Source organism: Gavialis gangeticus, unplaced genomic scaffold, assembly GCF_001723915.1.
Source record: "Gavialis gangeticus isolate Ggan-Ray unplaced genomic scaffold, GavGan_comp1, whole genome shotgun sequence".
NCBI classification, from domain to species: Eukaryota; Metazoa; Chordata; order Crocodylia; family Gavialidae; genus Gavialis; species Gavialis gangeticus.
Window position 1 is genome coordinate 54,816,533 of NW_017729006.1, and position 11,144 is coordinate 54,827,676.

General features: G+C 42.5%; 1 protein-coding gene across 2 annotated transcripts in view; it reads left to right on the top strand.

Moving 5' to 3' along the window:
- Window positions 1-11,144, top strand: part of LPCAT1 (lysophosphatidylcholine acyltransferase 1) — an 86,117-nt gene that overhangs the window by 44,355 nt on the left and 30,618 nt on the right. For both annotated transcript variants that reach the window (XM_019509202.1, XM_019509203.1), the window contains exon 10: window positions 4,553-4,678. In XM_019509202.1, the coding sequence (XP_019364747.1) occupies window positions 4,553-4,678 (126 nt within the window). The remainder of the gene's footprint in view (window positions 1-4,552; window positions 4,679-11,144) is intronic.

Genomic DNA, 11,144 nt, shown 5'->3' on the forward strand with positions numbered 1-11,144 from the left:
ATATATATATATATATGGCGAATGAGGATTCAAAGGCCTAAATTTGGCAGCAGCTGCAGGGCTAGGGAAGTGTAAGCCAGCTCATGGCAGTTAAATCTAGTACCAACTTTTGCTGCAGCAGCATCATCCTGCCCCCCTGCTAGAGGTGGGAGTACCCTCCCTTTGAATATCTGGGGCTTGGGTGCCGAACATAGCAGCTCCCTTTGCTGCTGGTTGGTCACTGCTTAAAGGTAAATGTAGGGTGTTGCAGTGTTAAATACATTTGACTCAAGAATATTGTAAAGTACACAGACTTTAATTCCTGTTACTCAGGGTGGAGCTACATGTGTGCTTTACTGTGGAGTAGACTAATTGGCTCCACAGTAACGCATCACCATTTACGCATGTGGCAGTATTAGGGCGCAGTAAATTAACTAACTCCTCCATAGGATAGTACAGTAAAGGAACATACTATCTTACAGTGGAGTACTTATGTGCACTGCAATGCACATGTAAACTGACGGGCTGGCTGGGCTGAGGGTGCTAAAGTGCGGGGGCTGCCTGCTGCTTAGCCCTTCGCTTTAGCACCCTTTTGGCCCAGCCAGCCCTTCCACCTCCCAACACTGCCCAGAGCCTGGGACTGGCAACCCTCTTTCCCTTCCCTTCACTTCACCTCCCTGGGGCCCCTATACTTTGGGCTACTCTGCCTGGCTTAAAGTGCTGCAGTCCTAGGCACATATGTAGATGCTGCACCCAGGAGAAGTTGACTGTGGTATAAACACCCTCGCCCCCCAGTCATCCACATCAGCATCTGTGTGTGCAGTGCTGCAGAGTTTATTAGTTTACTGTGGCCTAATAGGCCCTCACGTGTACACACTAAGATGTTTACTGTGGAGCTAATTGGACAACTCCACTGTAAACATCTTGTGTAGATGCACCCAGATTGACAAGGAATAGATAGATGAGATTCAACAAGGAAAACGCAAAGTCCTGCCCTTAGGGTACAATAATTTAATGTACAAAAAGAGACTGGAAAATGACTGGCTAGGTTGCAGTATTGCAGCTAAGGATGTGGGAGTTAGTTTACCAGAAGCTGAATATGAATCAGTGTGCTCTTATTGCACCAATAAATAAATAAATAAAGCCACCGCCATACTGGGCTCTGTTAGCAGGAGTGTTGCTTGCAAATCAAGGGAAGTGATTCTTCTGCTCTGTTCAGCACTGGTGAGCCCTCATCTTGACTGTCGTCCTGTTTTGGACCTTATACTTCCAAGAAGTATGTGTACAGATTGGTAAGAGTCTTGCATAGAGCAGCAAAAAGTACTGGGGACCTGGGAGGCAATGCAGAAAGACTGAAAGAATTATGGTTACTTAGTCTAGAAAAGAGAAGACTGGTGAGGGGTTTGATAAGCCTTCAAATACCTGAAAACAGTGTGGGAAGTAGATGTTTTTGGGCCTGTAGTGATAGAAATGGGATTAAATTTAGTAGTACAAAGTCCAGTGCCATGCATGTAACGGCTAATAACAAGAATTTCTCTGTTAAACAGGGAGCTCAGCAGTTGGAAATGCTAGGGCAGAGAGACCTGTCTATATCAATTTATTGTAGGGTGATTTATGAGCCACCTGTGTGGTCCAAAAGGCAGACACTAATTTAGAGTACATCAAACAAGCTGCTTCCAACAGAAGGGGAAGTATTAATGCCTTTGTATGAGAAGCTAGTAAAACATCTGGAGTAGTATATAGCTTTGTTCCCCCATGTTCAGGAAAACTGAATTCAAGCTAGAAAAGGTGCAGAAAAGGACTATTGGGCTTATCCATTTTTTGATCATCCTGTTCTGGGAGGAAACGAAATGATTTCTGCTTTTTCAAGTTTAACCTAGAAGTACAAAGGTTGAGAGACAATATGACTTCTGTTTATACATGGGGGTGGGCGAGAGTTGTAAGGGAGGGAATAGAATTGAAACTAACAGGCAATATTGGCATGAGAGCAAATGAATATAAACTAGCCATATATAAATAAGTTTTGGTTGGTAACTGGCGGAAGTTTTCTAACCATCAGAGCAGTGATTGGATTTCTGATGGGAGTAATGGGTTTCAGGAGTTAGAGTAGCATTGAGTAGTAGTGCTGTGCAAAATGGCAGCGTTCTGTTTTGAATTTTGTTTTGATTCGAAACTGCTGTTCCATTCCTTTCCGTTCTGTCGAAACAGTTTCGCTGTTTCGTCCATAGACTATAATGGGGAAACTTGATACAGACTATAACTTTGTCATTGCCTTATTTGGAATAAACTTGCAGGAATGATAGCCCCTTCTGAGGGCATGAAGCCTGCCAAGTTTCAAGGAGATAGGTGCAGGGGGTTCGAGGAAACTGCAAACCAAAATCTTGAAAGCAAAACTCATGTCGCATGTATGTGTTAAGCCACAGCGAGGTCAAAACTGCAGGCGTGCTAGCCCCTGCTGAGGCCCCAAAGCCTGCCAAGTTTCAAGGAGATAGGTGCAGGGGTTTGGGGGAAACTGTGCTGCAAGCTGCAGACAAGCAAAATTTGTGACATGGGTGACAGTGTGTGATAAGGTGCAGCAGGGTGAAAGCTGCAGGCATGCTATCCCCTGCTGAGGCCATGAAGCCTGCCAGCTGTCAAGGAGATAGGTGCAGGGGCTTCTGGGACCCTGCACCTCTAGCCGCTGACAGGCAAAACTTGTGACGTGGGTGCTTGTGGGACTCTGTCTTGGGGCAGAGCGGGGTGAAAACTGCAGGCCTGCTAGGGAAGTAGCAAGTAGGGAATCCTTTAGAAGATCAGTGCTGCTGCTAGCTGTAGTTGTCTGACGCTCAGCTGCTGGAACACAGACAGCTCACTAACTGACACCAAGGCAGAAACTAAGCAGGGCAGTTTAAACAATGCTGCTGCCTTTGCAGTTTTTCCATCCCTCCCCCAGAGAAGGATGCCGGTCACTGGCCAGCTACACAGTCAATAATGAAAGCACTCCTTTCCCCCCCTCCTTCCCCCTCCCTCTCCTTACTTTAGTTTCTCTTTCCCTGCAGGCATTGAAGGTAAGCCCAGCTTCAGCTTCGAAAGTCAAAACGTTTTGACTTGCCTCGTTTTGTTTTGGGGCTGTTTTGACAAACGTTTGTTTTGTTTCTATTTCGCTGTTTCGATCTTGAAACGAGTCGAAACAGCATTGAAACAAAACTGGTGGCAAAATTTCGTGCAGCCCTATTGAGTAGCTTGATCCATCTATAAAAGAGATTATATGATATGGTACTTTGACAGCAGGAGACTGGAAAGGAGAACTGAGGGTCCTGTGTGGGCTGCTTCATTTTTTTCCCCAAATGTGTGAAAGATCTGTATTGACTTCAATTCAGGGGATTGGGCTGAGGACCCCCAAGATCCAGCGTTTTCTGGGGCAGTGCCAACAATTACAGTACAGTAGAACCCCAATTTACATGGGTATTGCGTTTTGGGGAAACTTTGTGTAAGTCGAATTTGTGTATGTTGGGACCACTTTTCCTGTAGGAAAAAATAGACTAGTGAGGGGCTGCATACCTCAGTCATAGCTTTTTTCCCTCTTTTCTCAGTGGAATCGCTTTTAGGATGCACATCTAGTGTCTCACCTATGCATCTTGAGATGCTACTACCACAGTGGCGGCACAGCTCTGCTTGATCCTGTCTGCAAATCTTGTGAGGCGTTCGCGTATATATGCGAATCTCGCGAGCATTTGCATGTATACACGAATGATGCGCATTTCAAGGGGTGTTTTCCAGTCCGGACCCTAATAAAAAATCGTGTAAACATGAGACATGCATAAGTCGGAATCACATAAATCGGGGGTCTACTGTAGCTTAAACCCCTTCTTGATACCTTCACAGGGTCAAGCTCTAAGTGAAGTAAAACCAGTTTTTAATGCATTTATTTTGAAATAAGGGATCTTCTAATTTTCTGGGTTTTTTTTCTTTTGGCCCTAACCTAACTAGTAGGAAGTTCAAACAAGCTTTTGCACTTGTTTTTGTAATTTGTATTCTATAATCTCTCTCACTGTATATTGTTTATCTTTGGGAAAAGATGTTCTGTAAACTACAGTTTTAACACCATCTTAAGGTAATTGTTGTTCTACTTGTACAGTTGTTTTGTGAGTAATTTCAAAATGGTTTTATTGTTATGTTCCAAAGTAAATAAGGATGTTACCCTTTAAAGGTTTATTTTATTTTATTCTATTTAAGCTTTCATCCACTGTTTTGCTTTTGTTTTTTTATCTACCAACATGCTTAAAGAATGGAAAGTGCATAAAAGTAGTCCAGTATTTCTTTTTCTACTGTCATGATTTAGGAAGTTCAGATTTCATATTTAACATTCTTTTTTGTGGCTTTCTTTGACCTGTCTTTGCAAAGAATGTATTTTTTAACCCCTTTCTTGTGCTTACACTTTTCTTGGCTGCTCCTTTTGTTTTGCTTTGATATAGAAGGTGATTTATTATAAAATTTTAATGCTGTACAGAACCACAATAGTGGGGATTTGGGGGGAGGGTGTGAAAGGATATCACACGTGCTATATCAGAATTTCTTTTTTTATTTTTTAAAGGGCCTTAGGAGTTCCAGTGACAGACTACACATTTGAAGACTGCTGTCTAGCTTTGGCTGAAGGACAGCTCCGTCTTCCTTCAAACACTTGTCTCCTGGAATTTGCAAAGCTTGTGAGAAGTCTTGGGTGAGCACATCACATTCATTTTTATTTGATATCATTGTTATAATACTATTTCATGTAGTTTCATTTTCACACTCTCACAACTTAGATATTTTGTTAAAAGTGGAACTGCTTAATATTGCAAACAAGGAATACTTATGCATATTTCAAACAATACCACACAAGAGATTAGTTTCAGCAAATGCCCTGTTTCTAGCTTCTGCGGGGAAAGTTTGTCTGGCCTCTCTTAAGGATTATTTCCTTCTCTCCCTCTTCATCTCACCATGGACTTTTTTCTGACTGACTAGATAGAGCCAAGTAATCTGACCCACAGTGCTCCCCACAGCTCTGGAAATTTGGTGGTGGGAAGTGATGGAAGTTAACACTGCCACCTTTTCCCCATTGCTGAATTTCCAAGCCCCACATGGCTGGATCAGGACTCAGCCAGACTGGTCCTGTGTGGAGGAATTGAGTCCCATTCCTGCGTGGCTGGGGCCAAAAAGTCTGGTTACCTTTGTGATACAGCATTAAGACTTAAGCTCTGTGCACTCAAGAGAAGACTTTGAAGCCCTTGCTTTATTTGGGTGCCACTCTGCCTTGAGTAATTCTCCCTGTCCACTTCTTGTGGTTTATAAGAAACAGGTTTCTGGGAAGGAATTTTTGCCTTTTCTGTAGATTAGTCTGGGCAAACATGGGATTTTCTTACCCCGCATTGAGAAGTCCAGGGACCTGATGGGTAATTTGTGACGCCACCCAATTTACAGTCTGGTTGGTGCATAGTATGGATAGTAGTGAATTGGAAGCAGAAGGATTAGAAGTAGATTAAGTGAAGGGATATCTAAAAGGAGATTTGAAAATGGCTTGGAAAGCTTCTAACAACTTTTGTGTTTGAGGAGAGAGTTTCTCTTCCTCCTCCCAATAATTTTTCTTTTTGTAGGAGAGGGTGATGGGGGTCTTAGAAGGACTGCTCATGGTACTGGTAATGTTACCATATGTCCAGGTTTTCCCAGACATGTCTTCTTTTTGGATCCTCCGATCTCCATCCAGGTGGTTTTTAAAAATATGAACAAATATCTGGGTTTTTGCTCTGCTCAGCATCGAAGTTTTTCCTGGCACTTCCCACCTTTCTTTCCCTAGCAAGGAGCTGCTTGGGGCTGGGGAGAGCAGGGGAAGGGCAATTGGAGGCAGGGGGTGCTGTGTGCGCACGTACGTGCACATGGCTGGCATGCATTCAGGCAGGGTGGCAGGAGAAGCCCTAGCAGCTGGATGCAGGTAAGTCTATGGGGAGCAGGGGTTGGAGGGCTTGGGGACTTCCAGGGGGCATGGGTGGGTGGATGGGTTTGGCAGAGGTTGGGTGTTTGAGGAGTGACAGGTGCCTGCTGGTGCTAGGGGAAGCTGTCTGGACACTGGTGCTGCAGCAGGGCAGGGGGGAGGTGCCAGCCTCTCCAGCAGGGGAAGGGAGTAGGGGGGACTCTTTGGGGGAAGCAGGGAGCTGCATGCCCAGGACAATGGCACTGGGGCCAGTGCCCTTGCTTGTAGGGGTGGGGCAGTCAAGAGATGCTGCAAGGGTGAGGGGAGCAAGGGGCTGTGGGTCAGGAATGAGGGGCACTGGCAGGGCTGGGGGAGCTGTGGGTTAGGAGTGAGGGGTGCCAGGGAGGTGTGGGGGACTGTGGGTTGGAAGTGTGGGGCATTGGCAGTGCCCAGGGGCCACAGGTCAAGAGTGACAGGCACCAGCAGGGACAGGAGGGCTGCAGGTCAGAAGTGAGGGGCAGCATTAGGGCTTGGGGCAGGGCGGGGCGGCCAACAACAGGGGCAGGGCACCAGCATATCGCTGCTCCTCCCACAATCATATACACCCCCCTCTCGACAGGTGTCCTCCTTTTTGAAATTGGATATATGGTAGCCCTAAGCATTGGGATGAGGAGGTACAGATGGTAGCTCTGTTATGGGGCACGGCTTATGGAGGGAAGGATCGCCCACTCTGTTTGTAATAGCTGCATCATTTCCAGATGTATTTCTTAACGAAATGGGGGCTTAGCTGGTGTCTGTTGTCTTCACGCCCCTGGGATAATCATTGTGGACCCCTATAGTAGATACAAGGCATTAATACCTTCACCATAATGAGTTTGACTATTGGATTCTGTTTTATTCATGCTATTCCTTATTTCCTTACAGTTGTTAACATGCACAACTTTACACACCATTAACTTGCAATGATACCCCAGCAGCTTTACTTTTTTCATCTGCCCTGATTAGCTTATGGCCTATAATGCCTGAGTCTCAGTTCTGCTGTTCCACCATGTTTGTTACCCCCTTCATATCCAGTATCCTGCACCAGAAGTTCTAGGTTCTCCATTTGTGCCAAGGCTTCTTGCATTTAGTATACAAGCACTTCACTTGTTTCTTACGGACCTCACCAAGTTCTTAGCCAGATTAGCTATGTTCCTTAACTGTATCACCTACGTCACTATTAGTATTTAGTATTTTCTTTGTTCTTCCTTCCCATGTGCTACCCTCAGGCATCTTTTTAATCTGTTGCTGCATCCTTGTTTACCTAGTTTTCTTCTGTTCATTAAACTAGGTGTAAAGATAGGGTGTATAAGTACCTTTCACTTCAGATCTGATAAATTTGATGCTTCTAGCTGGTTAAAATGCTTCCTGTTTCTATTCCATTTTGTATTTTCTTTTTTTAGTATGATTTTCTGTCCAGTTCTGTTATCACTCTTCTGTCTGCTTACAGCCTCTCTGGAGGAAACTTACTGAATCTAATTGCTCAAGAAATCTTCATTTGATCAGATGCTATGTAGCATTGATGGCTGTGTTTCTAGACCATGTATCTTCTCCAATATGGCCACCAGTTTGCTCTTCATATGGCAGATCTCTTTTGACATTAGACATGTGCAAAGCAAATGAAGGCAATTTATTCTCTTTGGCATAATTATCCATATGCGCAGTCTGCTACTGAGGCACTTGCACTCAGCACTCGAAGGAATGTTTGGCCTGCAGTACCTGTTCAGGTGTGCAGGTGCCCTGATTTTTTTTCTTTTTTTAATTTGTTGCTCTTGCCAATGCACAAAGGAAGTGGTGTTTCAGTCACTGCTCTCCTGTGATTGTGAGATCCCACCTGTGGTTGAACTGGTTTACTGCTTTGAAGTAATTGGCTGTAGCTGTGAAATACCCATAGACAAGTACTCATCAGTGACTGAGAAATTTCTTATCTAACTAACTGTAATTCTTCTTTGAGATTAATTGTACATAACCACATTCTGCAGCCTGACTGTTACCTGTTCCTTGTAATCCTGTATACCTGGGATTGTGTGGTTCAGAGGAAACTGCAGTCAGTGCAGTTGGTATATTCTTCCCTTTTGTGTCCGTGTTCCAGTCAGGGTTCATGTGTGCCAAATGGGGCTGCTAACAAAAGTCTTAGAGGTTGAGTGTGTGGAGGGAAGTGCATCAAGAGTGGAATGTGCATGTGGACAACACGTGTCCAAGAACTCCAGGTTCTGTAATGAGTGACCTCTCTTTCTTTATCTGTGTATGCAACCTGGTGTTCAGCTATGTTAAAACAGTAGGAATCATCCTCTCTTTTCTAAGCTGTCCCTGAAACATAAGAATTGCCACCTGAGTCCTATAGTTCTAGGCTGTTAAGACTAGCCCCCTGCTATGGTAGGTAGGTATGAACTGTAAGAGGTCCTTTCCATTGATTTAGTCCACCAGTTTGTACTATCTTCTGTCATCCATAGGTTGTTTTTTCTTCCTTTTAGATGAGTCCTTGCAAAATAGTAATTTGGGGTGAATCTGTACTTAAGTATGCGTTACGAGACTTATTATACAGTCAGTTTCCAATTAATTTACCACATCCTCCATCAGTTATATAGTGTTGGTTTTTAATTATATTTATGTTATACTGAGTAACATGTTTTACTGAAATTTCATTATGTTACTTCAACAGTTATCTTTTATCAGCCAAGTTTTAGAATCTTGTCAGAAACCTTATGAAGGTAACTTCACTGGACCTGTTTTTCATAAAATCATATTAATTGATAATTTTACCATCTACAGTTGAGACTTTGATCAGCCACATTGATAGAAAGAGATGTATGTATTCTTTCTCCCTCCCCCCCCCTTGAACTGATGCTAGGTATAATTCTGTTAGCACCTGGCAGGACATCTAACTCACTGTATTAAATATTAGGCCAGCATTAATTTTTTTCTCCAGTAGAAAAAAGTCTTCCCTGTTTTTCTAAAAGTGAATATACTGTTGGTTCAGAGTTCCTCTGAAAGTCACTTCAGTCTGTTTTATTTTTAAAAAATTATTTTTAATAGTTGATTTTTTTTAACTCTCTCATAATTACTATTTTATCATTACAACTACACTTATTCAATGAATACTTTTTTTGCTTTGTTGATAATTTTGCTATTTATTTTTGGTAGTTTGGTATTTTTGACCTATACCATTGCAAGGATTCCTTATTTTCGTTAACTCCACAAGCTATGGACTGTTAACAGATATGTCTCCCTTATCTACTTGCTTTTTTCTTTATTTGTAGTTAAATTCATTGCTATCATTTTCATTGTTATCTTCACTTCCCTTTTTCTCTAGAGTAGGAATGTTTTTTAAACTCCCAGTAAACTCCCATGTTTGTGGGATTATAGTTTTGTGGGTATTGGAGTAAATCACTATACATGGTAACAGTGCTTATTACCCACCCACTTTAAATGAAGGCAGAAAAGACTGTTCCGATCTACTGTGTCTCTAAAAATGGTAATAGATAGCTATGACCTTTTTGCTCAAGCTATTTGCTTAAGACAGTCACATGGAGGATCTTGTTCCTGGCAGGGTGCATTGCCATCTCAGCTTTGTAATGAAAAATCATTGGAACTCCCCTGGCTCTTAAGCTTTGATTTTTGGGGTGTGCAGAGTCAGAACTTACTAGGAAAGATGCAAATTGGGGCCTCTAGTCATCTATGCATTTTTCTAGCAGGCTTAAAGTACTGGCCTCCAAACACTCCAGTCCAGTTCTTGATTTGCTATAGTCTTCAAAGAAGCAGTGCTCAGGAGATGCTTCATCTCACTGGCAGTCATTCAGTCTCTGCTTCATCTCAGTAATGTCTTTCACATCTGTGCTTTGTATTTCATCCATGTCTGGTAAGTTCTCTCAGACTTTTATCTAATTTTCATGAAGTGGTTAGGGCCACCTTTTGACTTTTACACTTTGCCTGTCTTTTTCTCTGGTCCATCACTTTGGCTCATAAATTCTACTCATTTTCTTTGTTCAGCATTTTCTAGCACTACCTTATTTAAAAAGAAAATAATTGTTATATTTTAGCCAGATGTAAATTAAGAAAGGAAAGCAAGCCATATTGACCACTCATAAAACCTGATCATCAGACAGTTAAGAAATTAGCTAGACTCCTGAGTTGTGAACACCAGTAGAAAATAGTGGGTATAATCTTTTAGATGGGTTTCAAATCTCAGCAACATCATTTAGGTTTTCTGAGATCTGAGTTATAGCTAATTTTTAGCCAGCTATTTGGCTAAGACTATTAAAAGAAATAAAGCTGGGTGGTGTCACCTATACTAAAACAAACCCACAAAATCTTTGTATTGTGTGAGGTTTGTGGAGGTTGGTTGGTTTGTTTTTTCTTTCCTCTAAATAAGTTGAACAGTGTTGAGGTACAGATAGACTTGCTGAACTGTACAGGGTACTTTGTAGCAACAGAGCAGTGAAACAAATTGTACATTCTGGGATCTTGCGGAAAGAAAAGAATGAGGTTAGTGCATGCCATGAAGTTTTCAGGCAAATTGGTACTTTTTGATCAGCAGTGTTTAGCCCATGAGATTGAGTAATAATGTAGATTCTTGATTTACATTCATCTTTAGAAAAACATAATTGACTCTTGGTGTTGTTCCTGGACTATACTTGGGCATTTCTTCCTAGTTCTTCTGGATGCAAGAGAGGTGAATTCAACTTCCAGAAGGTCTTGCTGCAAGCTTTTCAATAAGAGCCCAATAAGAACAAGAGAAGATTGCCTATAGTGTGATAGATAGCCAGATTTGCCTTTGCCAAGTCATAACCCTACTTCTATGGGTATAAGTTTAGCTGAAGTCTGAGTAGTTTTCTTTGCCAAAAAGGCCATACTCTAGAATAGGTTAGGCATTGCTGCTGGATTACCTAGGTTACTTATGTCCAGCACTTCATCTGGTTGTAACACTCTGCTCTAAATTGTGGCCCAAGAAGCACTTTAAGAAGTGAATTCTTATTGATGATTTGAAATGTGCCCTCTAACTTGCACCCACTCATGACTAAACTGAATCAGTCCCAGTACTTCTTGGGAGGTAGTTTCCCAAGAAGGTAGTCCTCAGTGGCTTTTTCAGTGTCAAATTGAGCCTCTGATGTAAGCTAGGATCTCTCTGAATAGCTCTTCTCCCATCCTTCCCTAGAGCACAGAGGCTCATTAGCTACTCTGCTGGTTGGTGACTGCATCA